The sequence below is a fragment of the Canis lupus genome, chromosome 27 (genome assembly GCF_003254725.2).
Source record: "Canis lupus dingo isolate Sandy chromosome 27, ASM325472v2, whole genome shotgun sequence".
NCBI lineage: Eukaryota > Metazoa > Chordata > Mammalia > Carnivora > Canidae > Canis > Canis lupus.
Genome location: NC_064269.1, coordinates 22667066 through 22685924, shown reverse-complemented (window position 1 = coordinate 22685924; position 18859 = coordinate 22667066). Strand labels below are relative to the sequence as shown.

Here is an 18859-nt window from a genome sequence, read left to right as displayed (position 1 = left end):
TGTGCCTGACCAGCAGATGGCCAAGGGTCATCTGTTTACAGATGGTGTGGGCATCCACATGTGTGTGAGGCTCCTTGTGGTACAGGATGGAGCCAGGGCAGGAAGAGAGACAGTGGGTAGACCACGGCGTCTCTGTTTGCACTTTTGTCCCAGGCCCTACAGATGTTTGTGCTCGTTCTGGATGAATAGATCTTACACAATATTGAGCTCAAACAATAGGTGCACACACACGATACAGTTCCATTTACAAAAAGTTTCAAAAAGAGGCAAAGCTATAGTGTTAGAGATATTTATAACCTAAAAAGAAAAGCATGGGGTGCCTGGGTGGCTCAGTCAGTTAAGCATCTGTCTTCAGCTTGGGTCATGATCCCAGGGTCCTGGGATCGAGCCCTGCATCAGGCTTCCTGCTCAGCAGGGAGCCTGCTTCTCCCTCTGCCATTCCCCCTGCTTCTGCTGTCAAATAAATAAAATCTTTTTTAAAAAATTGAAAAAGAAAATCAAAGAAAGATTATCACAAAAGTAAAGGCAATGGTTGCCAGTAGATACAGGATTTAGGATGTGGAAGGAACACACGAAACCTTCTGGGATGTTCAAGTGTACTATTTCTATATCTAGATGGTAGCTCTATGAGCACTCATTTGTAAGTATTCATTAAATAATAGTATATATGTTATCCATTTTTATCAAATTATGTTTTATTTGAGTATTTCAACTGGAAAATTAACTATTATCAAGTTTCATATTATATCCAAGTTCCCTACTCATGGTTCATTTTTCACTATTTGAAATCTTCACAACTATTAAAAAATATTTTCATAATTAATAAAAACAACATGTAGTTGCAGATTTCGAAATAAAGCACTCTAAAATCAGTAGAGCTGATGAGTGGAGGAGAACAGATTTTAAGAAGACTGCTCATGGGGCAGTCCGGGTAGCTCAGCGGTTTAGCGCCGCCTTCAGCCCAGGGTGTGATCCTGGAGTCCCGGGATTAAGTCCCATGTCAGGCTCCCTGCATGGAGCCTGGTTCTCCCTCTGCCTGTGTCTCTGCCTCTCTGTGTCTCTCATGAATAAATAAATATTTTTAAAAAAAGATTGCTCATATACTCACTTTGAGATTTAAAAAATACAGTTACAACTGTTACTGAACTTAAACTCAGGTTGGCATCCAATAAAGTAGCATCCATAAATGGGTCAGTATAAGAGAAACCGTCATAGGTTTGAAAAAGCCTGAATGAGCGTTTTGAATACATTTGGGAAGAAAATTTTTGTAATAAAGTATCTGCCTATTAGTGGGGCGTTAAAAGATTTTTTAAAAATTACTGAGGGGCACCTGGGGGCCTCAATCAGTTAAACATCTGCCTTTGGCTCAGGTTGTGATCCCAGGGTCCTGGAATCAAGTCCCACATCAGGCCCCCAACTCAGCAGAGAGCCTGCTTCTCCCTCTGCCTCTGCAGCTCCCCCTGCTTGTGCTCTGTCATATAAATAAATAAAATTAAAAAAAAAAATTGAGGATGAGCTCATGGCTAGTTTGCTTGTCATCCAATCCTGAGCACACTGCACAGTTCCAGGGAACCAAGCAGGCACTCAACATCCCTTGAACAAGTAAGTAAATAGAAAAGTGAAAGAATATGCCTCAGAAAATTCCAAGATTCATTTTCTCTGCATAAGGCAATCACACTTCCTAAATTCCTACATCAATATCCTAATATTTTGCCTGCTAAACCTAAGAGCCCATCTGATAAAAAAGCAAATTAAATGCATTCCTCTATCTTCCCATTTATCACTGATACATATCACAAGACTATATTTCCAACAATAGTCACACAATATTTTCAGTCCTTCATGCTCATCTATAACCTTGACATTCCTTGTCAAGAAGGGGTATCTCCTTTCTTTGAACTTGAGTGGGGCTTTGTGATGGCCATGATAATAGTTATGATAGGAGTCATGCTATGTGATTTGGGGGTTAGGATGTTAAAAGAAGCAGAGCTTCCAACAGGGTTCAGTCTCTTGAGATACAAAGCTTAGAAGCCGAGGCACCAATTACCAAGTCTGACTACGCTGAAGCCATCATACTTGAGAGACCACATGGAGAAAGACAGCCTCTGGCAGAGCCTTGGCTTTTCAGCACCCACCCTTTTGAGTCTCCCCACCCAAGCACCAGACAAGAGTCAGGAAGTCTTTGAGCTAACTCCAACCCCAGTCACTATCTGACAGAAACTGCCAGAGAGACCCCAAGCATGAACCACTTATGCCATCCGAGTCAACCCTCAGAATCATGAAAGATAAAAAAAAAAAAAAAAAAAAAAAATGATGGTGGTTGTTTTAAGCTATAATCTGTTATATTGCAATTGACAACTAATGTCATACAAAGCCACTTCTTCATGCGAAACACTTTTTGTATCTATATTGTAAGTGGAGACTAATATAGAAAAGCTTTCAATTTTTATTTAACAAAGGCTAATAGTAATTTAAAATTTTTTAAAACTATCCTGGGCACAAAAATCTAAATTGACAAAACTAGGCAAATTAGCATTCTCAACTCATCTAAATAGATTTCCAACAAGTTTTTCAAAAACCAAGGTCATCAAAATCATTTTTAGCTTTGGAACACCCAGGTAGCTCAGTGGTTGAGTTTCTGCCTTTGGCTCAGGTTGTCATCCTGGAGTCCTGGGATTGAGTCGTGCATCAGGCTCCCCGCCCGATGAGCCTGCTTCTCCCTCTGCCTATGTCTCTGCCTCTCTGTGTCTCTAACGAATAAATAAAATCTTTTAAAAAATCATTTTTAGCTTCAAAAATCACATTAATCCTTTCTCATGTACTTGCCATAAGCTACCAGTTCTCAAAGTGTGGTCCCTGGAACAGCAGCATTAACATGGCCTGGAAATTCAGTGGAAATCAGAAGCTCTGAGGATAGGACATGTGCTAAGCTTGAGACCACTGCCCTAAAATTTACCATATTTCCTTTCTCAATTTTTTTTTAAAGATTTTATTTATTTATTCATGAGAGACACACACACAGAGAGAAAGGCAGAGACACAGGCAGAGAGAGAAGCAGGCTCCATGCAGGAAGCCCAATGTGGGACTCGATCCCGAGACTCCAGGATCAGGCCCTGGGCTGAAGGCAGCGGCGCTAAACTGCTGAGCCACCTGGGCTGCCCTCTCAAATTTTTAAGTGCTTCCTTTATTTCATTTGTTTTTTAGTGTACCCTATGACACAGGCAAGGATGGCTACTACTGAGGCTTGAAGCAAATAATCAAAGAACTCATCCAAGTAGATAGAACTGGGAATGGAAACTAAAGACTCAACATCCAGTGAATACACGTGGGCACTGAATAGATTTCCAAATTCTTCAAATTTATAATTTTAAACAAATTAATTGGACAGGACTCCTCATAATTTTAGTGTATATGTTTAAGAGTGATGTCACAGGGATGGGAGGACCTCCCTTAATACTGTGTAATCTTGGCCGAGAAACTTCACTCTTCTGAACCTGCTTTTAAGATGATAAGGCTGCTTTAAGGGTTAACAGTCATAGCTAACAACTGGGTTCTCATTATGCACCCGGCATGGCCATATATGCTTACACAAATACCTTATCCTTATAATAGCACTATGAGGTAAGTATTACCACTACCTCAATTTTATAGGTAAAGAAATTGGAAGCATAAAGTGATTTTAAATAAGCTTCCCAAGTCAGGGAGCACCTTATGGAGTAACAGAGACTGAATCTGAGCCAGAAAGTCTGACTATAGAACCTGACTACTTAAAGAGGTTTTCTCACTTAAAATAATTAAATGAGATGACCCATATAAGGTGCAGGGTACATTGCCAGAATTTAATAAACACAGGTAATTTTATTGTTATTGTTATGAATATCTACTATTTTTATTTTTACTTGCTTAATAGGTAGGCCACTGCTCATTTCCAATTTCCAATATCCTGGGAAAAATGTCCAACACATTAAAAATGAGTAAAATAGAATGCGGGTCAAGGGAATGAGGAGTATACAGAGGATCTAACTGTGTATCCTGACAAGGACTAGAGAAAGCATTCTCTACATATTTAGTATTTTATGCTTATGATTATTCCATTCATGCCTGAAGGATGACATTTAATTACACATCTCAACACGTATACCTACAAGTTAATGCTGGTCATAAAAATATGAAGTAAGCATTAACATTTAACTGTAATACTGTACTCAAAGGCACGTTCTCAGTCATTAGAAGATCTGAGAAGTGACTTAGTAAAATATTAACAGTACTGAATTTTTGATTGCTAATGTTCTTACGTACTGTCCTCACATTTACTGTAAATGATTATTTTATTGACATTATGGAAAGTTCAAGATTATCTGAAAGATTAGTTTGCAAGACTTACCTTCAATCCAACGGTCTGTGGAGAAAGTTTTAAAGACATTTATGATTTCCTCAAGTAAATGTGATAAAGCCCATGCTACTCCAAAGCTATTTTAGTGGGAAGAGCTACTTCATACTCACAGTGAAGATCTAGTACATCACCATCATTGATTCTCATGTACTTACTTCCACAGCATAGTGGAGAGCTGATGAGCCAGGGTGCAATGACAGGTTTTGAAGAGGCTTGATACGTGGTTTATCCCATCCAAACTCTGAGGACCACTCCACTGTCAGCATGTGATCCGTGAAAACAGTTCCAAAAACCAGAGCATTGGGGTCTGGTTTTTCCTTTAAGATGGTGGCTGGTGTGATTATTAGATCTTTAGCCTGGGGAAGAGAAATCAGCACCATTAAAGGAAAGTTACTGAACATCTACCGGCTGGATGATAGAGGGTGAAAATACAAAATTAGGTCACCAGCCACAAAAAAGTGAAATCATTTGATTTTTAAATGGTGGCACTAACTCAGAAATTTAACATCTGTGAGCCAAACGATCATGTCGGCATTCAAAATTTGGCTTGTTGACTGTACATTGCCTAATAAATATCAGAACCAAATTCAGTGATATTTAGAAAGAAGGACAAAATAGCAGATGGAGTAAAATGAGGGAAAAAAGAGCATGCCTTCTTCACTCTCACCACAGGACTCATTTTGAGCACTCAGGCAAGAGGTAAAGGATGTCTTCTAGAACAAAGACAACACTTAAATGATATGTTAAACTAAAAGTCATTAAGAACTGAATCTCTTGGGGATCCCTGGATGGCTCAGTTGTTTAGTGCCTGCCTTCTGCCCAGGGTGTGTCCTGGAGTCCTGGGATCAAGTCCCACATCAGGCTCCCTGCATGGAGCCTGCTTCTCTCTCTGCCTATGTCTCTGCCTCTCTCTCTCTGTGTCTCTCATGAATAAATAAATAAAATCTTTAAAAAAAAAAAAAAAGAACTGAATTTCTTGGCGATGGTTGTACTCCAACTCCCTCAAAGAATTCTTGGCATAAGCCTTCAAAACCCCCTGGGTGCATTACAGAAGGAGCAGAATGAAACAAATATTTTCCTCTTTGAAAACAGAGAAGTAGAGAATGAACACCAAGACATAAATCCTCTATTCTGTGTTGAGGAAACAGTGAACAAAGGACCTCTTATTGAAAGAAAGATAAATAAGAATAATAGGAAACAACTTCACACAGCAACATTATACCAACTCTCCACATAGCCAGCTTGCCCATTACAAATGGCCAAACACATATACACCCGAATCACAGTACCATCACCAACTTCACAACAGCTGTAGACTGCTGACAAAACCACAAGGGATGCTCTTTGATCGGTTAAAAGACAGTATTAACCAGGGACAGGTTTGACTTATTAACCTTGACTTGTAAGGAAAAACTCCACTCCATATACAAAAGTACTCATCCCATCCCCCGCCCCCCAAATCAAGGACAGAAGTTCCCTTTAGATCATCAGTTCTTATCCTTATATTTGAAATGATGCAGGGGCAACTGGATGTCTCAGTTGGTTAAGCATCTGACTCTTGATTTGGGCCTGCGTCATGATCTCAAGGTCATGAGATCAAGCCTTGTGTCAGCTCCATGCTGGGCTCCACGCTTCACTCCACACTGGGCATGGAGCTTGCTTAAGAGTCTCCCTCTGCCCCACCTCATCGTTGCGCACACATGCTCTCAAAAAAAGAAGAAAACAATTGCTTCTGATTAATTCACCACCCTACACATGCCTTAGTCATTTGATATATTATGAATAATAATCAGTTTTATTTTTAGAATAATATTCATGCTGAATGTATTCTAAAACACCTAGAAAGCTCACATTACAGGGAAGCCTAAGGCACTAAAGACAACATATTACTGTAATTTTCAGGTTTAGTAATGCTACTTTGGAATATGCCAATAAAATGCCAAATTGGCGGGGGGGGGGGGGGGGGGGGAGGACTTTCTTCTACCAGTACGTAACCCAAGTAAGTAAATTAACTTAAAACCCTTTACTAACTGCAAGAAAATGAATTTAAAGGGATACACTCCAGCTCAGTTACTTTGTTCTTTGAATCCATTTCTCTCCCTTTATCCTCTAGACCAGGTTAGAGGATACGATGTTGGCCAAATTTCACCTGCAGGCTTCTGGCGTGTTTTTACAAAATAAAAGTTTAATTGGATCACAGTCACACTGTTCTTTATCCATTAATGACGGCATAGTCCACTGATAACAACAGAAACCTTATGGCCCTCACACCTAAACTATTATCTGACCCATTAAAAAGTTTGCCAGCCCCTCTAGACTATTTAGACAAGAACTCTGAGTAGATATTCCACTTAAGTCTCTGACCCTAGCACAGTGCCTCACACATGCAATACAGTACAAGTTATCTAAAATACCAAAAATATTTGGCTGATCTCAGATGTACGTCCCCATCCCTGACAGATTCATCCACAGAAGATGGCTCGCATTTAAAGTGAGTAAAATTGCAACATAAATTTTTCATTACATGAATGGTTTCGCAGTGTTGGTGCACAATAAAGCACTTGTGATTTTGCTTTAAGTCGCTTTTTTTAGCAGCTTTTCTTAGTCCTGGGCTAAAACAAAACAAAACAAAAAAACCTGTAACACAAATAATGCAAATCTTCACCTATTAAGACTACTAATAAAAGTTTCTCAATAACAGGGAAGGACAGTAAGACCCAAAATAAAGATAAGAGTACGTAAAAATGGAGAAGTGAGAGCGTGAGCAGATGTTTTTCTCTACCTGAATTCAGGGTACATCTTCAATACTGCAAGGGCAACAGACCTTAGCCTTTCCCCCCAGTGACAGAACCAATACTTGGTTCTTCAAAGGTAAAATAAAGATCACCTTCCCAGGTATTTCTATCTGTAGCTAACCAATTCTCCTATGAGCTAATCAACAAGAAATCAACTACCCGTGATCCTTATACCGTTCAGGATTTTGAAACTCTCCAATCAATAACTGCACCTGCCATGAAACAAATAGGCAATGGAATATATACTTTATATCAGTAACAATCTACATATTTTAAAACGAGATTATGGGGGTGCCTGGGTGGCTCAATTGGTTAAGCGTCTGCCTTTGTCTCAGGTCATGATCTCAGGGTCCTGGGATGCACTCCTGCATCAGGCTCCCCGCTCGTAGAGAGTCTGCTTCTCCCTCCACCTCTGCCCCTGCTTGTGTGCATGTTCTGCCTCAAAATACATAAAATCTTTAAAAACTAACAAGAACAAAAAACGAGACCATAGCCTCATATTAAATAACTGTAGGGTGATTCTTTATTTTTCCTTCCCCTGCTCCTCTTTCTCCTTCATCTGCTTTATTATTCTCAGTATTTTGCCTTTTTGTTCACTGAATAAACACTAATTGCACCAACACAATGGCTCAGGCACTGCACTTAGCGAGCACAAGAGACACCAAGATGCCTATGGCTCAGCCCCCATCCTTCTCAGGCAAGCTCACCGTCAGCCATGGACAGGCAGTAGCCACTGTGAGCAAGTATTATCATTCAACCTCGTACCTGTTGAGCTACTATGTGCTTACTGCTATAGGCCCAAAGGACTCTCAGGGAATAAAACAAGTAAAGTCCTGTTCTCTCGGGACAGGGAAAACAATATAAAGAAATAAGTCGATAAATAGAGGTCAGGAAATGCTTAGTGCTATGAGGAAAATATAAGCTGCTTAAAAGGATGGAGGGGAAAAAGCTTATTTTTAGTGGAAGGGTTGGGAATGACCTTCCTGATGAGGTGTCCTTTGAGCCAAGACTTGAATGAAGAAAGAAGGTAGGCCATGGAGCTATCTAGAGGCAAAGTATTTGAAGCAGAAGAAGCAAGAGCACAGGTCCTGTGAAGAGACTTGGCATGTTCAAGGAACAGGAAAGGTTCAGTGTGGCAGGAATTTAGGAAATATGGGGGAAATTAAGTGGCAAAAAAGGTCACAGAGGCACTGTGGCTTCTGGAATAGGGGAAAGGGATGGGCCAGGAGAACTAGGTACTTCATGGTATACATTCCAATGTATATCAACATTCCAATTCTCCAGGGGTTCTGGCTCAGTGCAATTAAGAGTTTACCATCTGCACCTGGGTGATTCAGTCGGTTGAATGTCTGACTCTGGATTTTGGCTCAGGTCCTGATCTCGGGGTCCTGGGATCAAGCCCCACATTGGGTTCCAAGGGGAGTCTTGCTTGAGGATGCTCTCTCTCCCTCTCCCTCTGCCCCTCCCCACTCTTGGACCCACTCTTGTTTCATAAATAAGTGAATCTTTGAAGAAAAAAAAGGAAGACTATACCTCATCTTCCTTATTTCTCCAGGAATCCTTACCATGGAAGTTCTTAGCAATTAAAATAACTCAGTTGACCTCTTTACTCTGGGCAATTAGAAGTAGCCATCTGGGATAATACTAGATACATGGCTACCATGCTGTAATTTCCTAATTTTTAACAAGTATTAAGGAGCAAAGCAGAAAGGGAGAAAATGATAGTTTGATGGTGGTAAAATATAAGAACCTGGGTAACACTGAGCTTTTTCCTTGAGCCTTTACATTTCCTCCTCTCATCAGGGGTCTTCAGACCTGGCTATGCATTGGATTCAACTATAAGGCGTTTTAAAAACACTAAATCACATTCCATTCCAGAACTGAACCAGAATCTCAGAAGGATAGGGCAGGGGAGAGGTTGGTTGGTTGTTCAAACGTACCCAAGTGATTCTAACTATGCACTCAGGCTCGGAACCATACCATGCTATCTCCCTTAAAGATCTCCTGAAGAGCAATGGTTCTTAACATTGGCTGCTGAATTGGTTCACCTGGGAAGTTTTGGTGTTTTTTTTTGTTGTTGTTGTTAGGTTGGGGTTTTTTAGGAAATAACCACTTCCCAAGCCATAACCACAATGCACAAAAACTCAGGAAAAAAAAGAAAGAAATTCAGGAGTGGGACTTCACATCAATTTTCAGAGAAGGCTCTCCAGGAGACTCCAAAGTACTGAAAGGGCTGAGAACCACTTAAGAAATTCAAGTCTCATTTGTGAATTCTCTAAAAAGCCATACAGTTTTTCATAATCACAAGACCTTGGTTACTGCAAACTTAATGTATCTAAAATGGAGCATATATTTCCTTCAAAACTTGGTCCCTTTTTTTTAAGATTTATTTATTCATGAGAGACAGAGACAGAGAGACTGAGACAGATACACAGGCAGAGGGAGAAGCAGGCTCCATGCAGGGAGCCCGATGTGGGACTCGATCCCAGGTCTCCAGGATCAGGCCCTGGGCTGAAGGCGGTGCTAAACCATTGAGCCACCCAGGTTGCCAGGTCCCTATTTCTGATATATAATGTTCTACTTCTCTATTTCTTAACTCATCTAATAAGAGGAATGTGTGTTTATTATCTTAAAATTCTACTGTAAAGGGAAGAAAAATGAAAAGTAGAAAATTCCCAACTTTCAAAAAATAAGTAAATAAATAACATTCCTAACTAGCACCCTGGCCACCCACTTCCCAGACATGACCTCCGTTAACAAACTCATTGTGTTTTTTCCTATATTTTCTTTACATCTTCATTACTTTCAAGATAATTTATCATTCCTGGGGTGCCTGGGTGGCTCAGTGGGTTAATTCAGCTCAGGTTGTTATCCCAGGGTCCTGGGATCAAGTCCTGTGGGGAACCTGCTTCTCCCTCTCCCCTGCATACCTCCCTTCCCCCACTGGCTCGTGCTTTCTCCTGCTGTATTTTTCTCTCAAAGAAATATTTTCTAAAAAAAGATAATTTATCATTCTCAACAGCATTCTCCAAGCCCTGCTTCCCTATCATAATCAAGACATGCGTACTTTCAATAATCTTTCAAGAATTCTGATTTCTCAATTTCTACTACCCGTTCAATAGCAAATATCCTATATCTGTTACTTATACACTCTGAACATAATCACATGCTTCTGGATCTTTTTTTTAAGATTTTATTTATTCATGAGAGACACAGAGAAGCAGAGACACAGGCAGAGGGAGAAGCAGGCTCCATACAGGGAGCCTGATGTGGGAGTTGATCCTGGGACCCCGGATCACGTCCAGGGCTGCAGGAGGTGCAAAAGCTGAGCCACCCAGGCGTCCCTCCTGGATCATAATCTTCAAAGTCCATGAGAAGCTAAATGGCTATACATAAGTCCAAATACTTCAGATGCAAAATCAAGTATCCCAAGTATGGCACTAACTTGTCTTTTCAAGTCTTTCTCTCACTAATGAGCTGCATTAGCCTTTTATCACTTAATGTATTCAGCTGCAAGTAAGTCAAACTCAAATAGGAGTTGACTTTCTCACATATATCTAGAGGAGCCAGGCCTGGCCATACCCCTATAATCTCAAGGTCCTGTGATTTTTCTCAGCCTTCTCCTTAGGGTCAAAAGAAGGCTCATTATAGCTATAGCTTTTGGCTTTAATGATTTCATCAAGGTCCAAAGATACGGGAGGAAAAGGATAACAGCAGACAAATCTATTCCTTCTAATCAGAAAAGCAAAATTTTCCCAGGAATTTCTGTATGGCTTATTGGGTCAGAAATGTGTCACAGTGATCTGTCCAGCTGCAAGGGAGGCTGGCGGGACAGAACCTGATAACAAGGACATGGGTGGGGCTGTATTTGGGGTCCACGCTGACCTGGTACCTAAACTCTGACCAGCCTTTAAGCATTCTTGTCTGCATGCCTCTGTTTAACATGGAAGGACTAAAACTTGGCCACAGATGCCTACCCATCCTCACCTCTTTTTCCGCCCATCATTTCCTCCACCTATAACACTGGACATGTGGTGCAGCCAGTTTATCCAAACTTCCTTTCTTCCTCCAGCAAGAAGTGTAGAAACTGTAACACCCCATCTGGCCCAGCAGTCTGGTGGTATCCTCAGCTTTTCAAACGGCCTAGCAGTTGCTCATACAGCCCCTCCACATAGACATCCTAACCACCGAAGTGTTTGGTTTGGCTCTAGAAAATCTTATAATGAATTTGAACGGTTGGAAAAATGAGTCATTTCTTTGGGTTATGTTGGACTCCCACTTAGCACAGTAACTATTATACATATCAAGTATGTGCTAGTAATTCTTTTCTAAATTTCGTTAAACATGGATTGACCTCATGGGTTTGGATATGTCAAAATAAGAGACTGCTATATACTTCTTATAAAAATCATTTGTACTTGCTGTGTTTCATAAAAGACCCTTTTGTTATTACAAATCTTTAAAGAACCAACTTTAAGAATGATCATGGACCAGTATGTAATTTTTACTTTTCTAAACTTTCTCCTTAAAATATCTCTAGGACCACCTACAGTGATCCACTGACCCAATGAAATCAAGTTAGTTAATGGCAAAGACACAGAATATGGTGTTTTTATGCTGGACTTGATGCTCTTGTAATTATAACTTGGTACTACTAGTTAAGTTTCTAGAAATTGAATACAAATGATTAAATTACCAGGTATTAGTTCTATTTTAGTAAGCTACTACATCCCTTTGTAAGATATGATTTATTAATGATATGAATAGCAACCCTCTTTTTAATTTGTAATTAAGGATTGCCTTACATGCAGATTTTCAAAGTAATACACAACTGAGTGCCTTCAGAATTTCATCAAGAAGTCTAATTTCCTCTCTCAAAAAAAAAAAATTCTGTAATTCTAGAAACTAAAACAGCTTTGACCTGAGCTCCAAGAGAAACAAAGAATATTAAAACAATTGGTACACTGAATAAAAATTCTTTAAAAGCAACATTAGCTACAGGTTTGTGACTGACTTTAAGTAGATGTGAAATCTAGTTCTAAGGGGAAAAAAAAATCTTTGGCATAAAAGAAATTTTGCAAACAATTTTTATCAGTGTTTAGAAACCTTTTTCCACATTTCCTTCCCAAAGATGGATAAAAATAATAATATTTGTAAAATGATACTTTCTCCTGCATAATTAATCTGTCTCTTTCCGATACTTCATGTTCTCTGATGACTTCAAAGTCAGGATGTTTCAGGCCATATGTTCATGGAAGAATTTGGAAGGCCATATGACTGGATTGCGAAATGACAAGAAACATTGACAAAAACAATGCATATTAAAAATAACAACTTCGGGCAGCCGGAGTGGCTCTGTGGTTTAGCGCTACCTTCAGCCCAGGGTGTGATCCTGGAGACCCGGGATCGAGTCCCACATCAGGCTCCCTGCATGGAGCCTGCTTCTCCCTCTGCCTATGTGTCTCTGCCTCTCTCTCTCTCTCTCATGAATAAATAAATAAAATCTTTAAAAAAACAACTTCCGGGATCCCTGGGTGGCGCAGCGGTTTGGCACCTGCCTTTGGCCCAGGGCGCGATCCTGGAGACCCGGGATCGAATCCCACGTCGGGCTCCCGGTGCATGGAGCCTGCTTCTCCCTCTGCCTGTGTCTCTGCCTCTCTCTCTCTCTCTATCTGTGTGTGACTATCATAAATAAATAAAAGTTTATAAAAAAATAATAAAAGGAAAAATTAAAAAAAAAACAAAAAAACAAAAAAACTTCCTAACTCAAAATCCATGCTTGGGTAACCATCTGCTCTGAAATGGGGAAGCCCAGAGCCCGCTAATGCAACCTGGCTGCACCTGAGGGCCCTATTAGCCAGCATTCAGGCCCTGTCTCTTGCTCACCCTTCAATATAGTATCTGTACTTCTCTGCATTGGACACAACACTTAAACATTTAAAAGCTATCTCGGCATTACAAGGCTATCAGAAAACACAGAACTTTGTTCTATAATAAGTATTTTTCTTATTCTATTTGGAAAGTTAGGTTCTAAGTTCATTATCTTTAGAGACACTCATTTAGAATCTTAATAAAGTGGTGCCTGGGTGGCTCAGTTGAGCAGCTGACGATTCTTGGTTTCAGCTCAGTTTGTGATCTCAAGGTCCTGGGATAGAGCCCTGTGAGGGACTCTGTGTTCAACGGAGGGAGTGGGAGGGACAGACACCTATTTGTGGATTCTCTCCCTCTGCCCTTTGCCTAGCTTGTCTCTCAAATAAATTAATCTATCTTAAATAAAATAGAAAGGTAGGAAGAGGAGAATTAGAGATTTGGAGTGTCACATTCTGTGGAGATCTATAAAGCAGAAGAAAGTGGAAGAAACAGACAACTGATCTCTTTGAAACAAAGGCAGCTCTGGAGTCCACAGAAAGATTCTATAGGATTCCCAAGTAGTAAGTCATCTCATTTCTGGGTTTTGTGGAGAAACTGCATCCTCATTTAAGATAACTGCATTAAAATGGAGGGGATGCAATATGAAAAATACCCATGAGAAACCCAAAAGAGCAGCTTAAAAATACAAAAGGAGTAAATAAAAAAAATAATAACTTTGCCAAAAGCAAATATAGTCCCATAAAATCCACCATATCCCCCCAAAACTATCAATTTCATTTTTCATTTGCCTCATTACATATACAGGGTGAATACAACCATCATGACAACTCATGTTTCAATATGTAAATATAAGCATACAATGTCAGTACACTTCCCCTTTAACTAAAATCTAATACACAAGAATCTAAATTCAACAGATTAAAATAATTCATGATATAAATAAAGATTTATTTATTTGAGAGAGGGGAGAGAGCACACAAGGGGCAGAAGGAGAAACTCCAGCAGACTCCTCACTGAGCTCTAGCCCAATGCAAGGCTCGATCCCATGATCCTGAGATCATGACCTGAGCTAAAACCAAGAGTCATCAGCCACTCAACCAAAGGAGATGCCCAGGCAACCCTACATTACAAATTAATTTTAACTTTATAAGTTTTCTATGTATAAAAATATAAAGATCTTTTGGGAAAAAATTGGATTTGTCTATATACCCTTTGAGGAATATACCTACTATATAAAATAACCCTGAGAGATTATCAAATAGTCCATTGTATTTCATTCTTTCTAGAATCTATCTCTCAATACCTAAGTCCACAGAATGTATTAGAACTTAGTCTTCACAGGCTAGCAGAGTAGATTAGATCAGCTATAAGGCTATAGGGGATATTATCTTTAAAGGACCAGGAATATTATGGACAAATAAAACTCACAAACTTATTCTAGGAAGGAAATTACTATATTCTAATCTATTTCTTTTTTTTTTTTTATTTTAACCTGAGATCGGAGACTGTATCTTGAATTTATCCTCAATTTCCAATGCCTAGCACAGTAAGAGTGTGGGAAATTGATGAGTCAAGTTTGCACTCCCTCTCTGAACCCTGCCAGGATGTGAGATCATTAGGACACTCTGTGCTATGGATGACAATTGACAGTGACTGAAATAGGCAGGAGAGGAGAGGGAGACATAAAGAGAAGCAAAACCCTCCACGGTTGGGGGGAGGGGGGAGACCATGGGGTGGAGTGGAGATGATGCTTCATAGAGAAAATAATAATACACCTTATATTTGTACTTGTATGATTTTCAAAGTGCTTTTTACCAGATTCTCATTTGCTCTTCATTAGTAGCCTGGTAAGTTATGAGATTATGTAACATACAAACATATGAGATTATCTAACATTATTCAGAGAGAAAATAAGGAAACACAACACTACTGTAAAATGTTAGGTGTTGCTTTAAGGAGAAACATTACAAGTATAACTTTTTCCACTAGTGAATGGTTATACTTATTTATACAATCAGATAAACCTCCAGGTGAATATTTACAAATTAATTGTTTTCCAAGAAAAGTTATAATTCATGAAATAAGCAATTAACTGCCAGGTAATTTTAGATATGAAGATATTACTGCTCCCCAAACGACCCCCACAAGAGTGGAATTTAAAAATGCATGTCAGAAAAAAAAAAGCATGTCAGCATATCTAAATTACTGTATAACCGACGCAGTGAAAATTGCCCAAATGCCAACAAGAAACAGATTCATTCAGTTGACTGTTGCTTCACTTAACCTCTGGCAAATCACTTACCTTGAAAGTCCCCACCATCTCTTTGGATCCGGCTTCTCCAGTACATTCCGGGGAGCATCCGTTATTGCAGTCCTTAAAAAGAATTAAGCTCATTGAGTAAAACCAGGTGGGGAACTGAGGCCTGGGGTAATCAGTCATCACTCACCATCACACTGCGTCCTCCGCTCAGGTACCCAAGCAAACAGGAAAAGGAGGATCAACCAACCAAGCGCCAGCCCCAAAGGAGGGCGTCCGGGGAGCGCCGTCCTTCACTTTCCACCCTTCCGGAGGACGCAGCTGTTTTCATCCTCCACCGCTGGCTTAGGGCAGCCTGGTTAGATTCCAGGGTCGCCCTACAGAGCCGGGGTTCACCAGCAAGGAGCAAGACGGTGATCGTCCCCCTTCCATCCGAGTAAATAGTCTAGACTGGGGTGTTAAGTCATTTATAGAAAAATCTCCTGGGCGCGCTCAGCCTCGTGGTCTTGTCAATCAGCGGCGCACAATAGGAAGACTGGAGAAGGGATGAGGACGAGAATGAACCTTTTTTTCTTCCCCCAAGGGCAGGGTCCTGCAATGCAGGCGCACCCACACCGAACCTCGCAGGTTAAGGACCAAACCTCAGGGAATTAGGGAGTAATTTACAAGATATTTAAGGACACAAGGGAAGTGGGGCGAATTGGAAAAAGCTGCAGACCTTAAAAAAAAAAAAAAAAAAAAGAAAGAAAAGAAACCTAATCTGCTAAATAGCTACGTGTGGGAGGGAAAAAGGAGGTGTGGGGGGGGGGCGCGGAATCCAAGGAGGCAGAAGGTCGCGGTCAAAATATTTGGGGATGGCGAAGGCACGCAGGCTGCGGCTGTCAGGTCTCGCAGCCCAGAAATTCCGCGTCCCCCTCCTCCCCCAAAGCGGCTTCCATGGCGACCCTCGCGTTCCCGCCGGCGGCCTGCCCGGCAAGGGCCTCCCCAAAGCGGAGTTCGCCGGCCGGAGGCGCAGATTTGGGTCAGGGCTGGGGAGAAAGGAGCCGCCTGGGCGGAGGCGGCTCGGCGATGCGCGGCGACGCGGTGCAGGAGGCCCCGGGTGCAACCCGCCACCCCCTTCCGCAAGCGCCCGGGGCCGGGTACCTGGCGAGCGAGGGCCGCGGCGGCGCGCGTCGGGCTGGCCATGGGCAGGGTCCGGGGGCGCGGGGCTGCGGGGAGCGGCGGCGGCGGCGGCGGCGGCGGCGGCTGCACGCGGCGCGCGGGGGTCGGCGAGGGCAGGTGGCGCGGCCAGGCCCCGGCGCGCGCGCTGCACGGTGCGCACTGCCACCGCCGGGGGCCCCGCGCCAGGGCCGAGCGCAGGGAGCCGCTCAGCCCCTCCAGCATTCCTGGAGGAGGAGCCTCCCGCCGCCGGGTCCTTCTGGCTCGTGAGTGGCGGGAACCCAAGCCCTCGTCCCTGCCACCCGGTCCCGGGCTGGGGCACGAGAGCGCGCGCCCCACGCGAGCGCCTTTCCAGATGCAGGCACTTCGGGAGCATCCTTATTTGCCAAACAACCGCTGGGTGAATGGCCTGGAAACGCCACTGGGCTGGGCCGAGGCGAAGGCAATCTTGGGGAAATGGATTTACGCTAGGGCAGAGCTGCCTGTGGACAAAACCGCGTTTGCAGCCCAGGATGGTTAGCTGTGCACTGGCTCCCATCGCCCCCACCACCACGTGCAGACTGCTGAGGAAGAACGTGAACCTGGGTTTTAGATTTAAGATTTTATTCATTTATTCATAAGAGACACACAGGCAGAGGGAGAAGCGGGCTCCATGCAGGGAGCCCGACGTGGGGCTCGATCCCGGGCTCCAGGATCAGGCCCTGGGCTGAAGGCGGCGCTAAACCGCTGCGCCGGGTGTTAGATTTCTTTGTGCTACTTACTCAGGGCGGCTTTGTGGCAGAGTGTTGCAGGGCTACCAGGCTCACATCTCTTAAGATCTCTTTCCGCCCAAACACCTCGATGCTACTTATACCCAACCCACCCATTAAGTGTTTTCTGGCAAAATAGACTATAAAGAGCTCCCAATCGAACTTAGTTTTCTGATGGAAGCCCATGAAAGCAATTATTTAGGGAGCTGATAAAAAGACCTTTGAAAGGGAAAACGAAGCTACTGCCTCTTCTGCTGTGTTCTCCCAGGGTAACGTCAGCCTAAGTTATGAGCTCTTCTGGGCTTTTAAATTAATAGGAAGTGGTGACGGGCTGATTTGTTCTTGGAAAGGGGGAGGGTGGTTTTTTCTGGGTAAGAGCAGTTAAATCTGGTCTGGTTTTAGAATTGATTTCATGCAGCCTTAAAGACAATATAGCTCTAATCTTATCAACTCAGAGAACAACATTCATTTCTCCTTTCCTCTCTTCCCTTCAAAGCCTCTTATGCTTGGGTGGAGTGGGAAGCTCTGAAGACCATATGGCCCAGGCAGGTCACAGGAAACCTAGAAACCAGAGACCCTTTGAAGAAATTTAAAATCAAATTTAAAAAAGAAAAAAAAAAAAGTACAGACTAAGTAAACTCTAGGGCTGCCATTTTCCAATCTTGTCCCCAGGCCTAAAAATAAGAAATCCTTAGTTGAGTTATTAACAATTTATTTGCACTCAAATGCTTTAACTGACTACACCAGACATGTATTAAAAGCCTGTTATTGTTTTAAAGGTAGACATTACACAGCTCCAACTTTCTTGCTGTTCCATTTTTAAAGATTTTATTTATTTTAGAGAGAAGCACACTCCCAGCTGAGCGCAACATCAGATGCGGGGCTGTATCTCACAACCCCCCAGATCACCACCTGAGCCAAAACCAGGAGTTGGATCCTTAACTGACTGAGCCACCCAGGTGCCCTAAATTTTATTGCTATTTTAAGTGTCACTTGTAAATCCTCGCTTTTCAGTCAAGAATGTATATATAATACAAAAATGAGGTTATTAAAGAATTCCCACAGTGCCACCCATACCTTTCATCTCTTCAGAGCCAAACTTTGTGCAAGTGCCATCTGTATTAACTGCTTCTAGTTCTTCCCACTTCAGGTGGCTACAATTTGACTTTTGTCCAATTATTCCACCTGAACAAGGTCACTAATAGCCTTCATTTTGCTCAACCCAATGATTTTGCTTCCTGTGCATTCTCATGGCTGAACCTATATGGTGATGGCTCCCAAATATATATTTTTTCAATCCACCTCTCTCCTGAGCAGTGAGTACTTACAGCCAAAAATCTGTCTAAAAAATTTATTGTGTGTGTAACTTTGGGGACGGCACTGGGCTAACGTGCCGAGGATGCAGTGTGAGCATACTTCCATCCCATTATCATGCATTGCCTTTAGCCACATAGAAAAATGTCACTTGTGTTAAAAAGCATCAATTAATCCTAGAAATGTAAAATTGCGAAAGTAATCAGTGCTGCCTGTGTTTTACTAGCCTCTAATAATGGAATGTATCCCATTCAGAAAGGTCTGGAAAGGCTTTCCATCAAGGGATCCTTAACTAGAGACCTGGAGGATAAAAAATATTTAC

General features: G+C 41.9%; 1 protein-coding gene across 4 annotated transcripts in view; it reads right to left on the bottom strand.

The window, feature by feature from the left end:
* The window catches only part of BCAT1 (branched chain amino acid transaminase 1), a 107394-nt gene that overhangs the window by 56841 nt on the left and 31694 nt on the right, over positions 1-18859 (bottom strand). The window contains exons 1-3 of one of the 4 annotated variants that reach the window (XM_025455387.3): positions 16460-16552; positions 15362-15433; positions 4549-4749 (exon numbers count right to left, since the gene is read on the bottom strand). In XM_025455387.3, the coding sequence (XP_025311172.1) occupies positions 4549-4749; positions 15362-15433; positions 16460-16501 (315 nt within the window). In that variant the 5' untranslated portion in view covers positions 16502-16552. Of the gene's footprint in view, positions 1-4548; positions 4750-15361; positions 15434-15506; positions 15704-16459; positions 16553-18859 lie in introns of those variants that run through there. The other 3 variants (XM_025455389.3, XM_025455388.3, XM_049102765.1) reach the window with 3 other exon arrangements.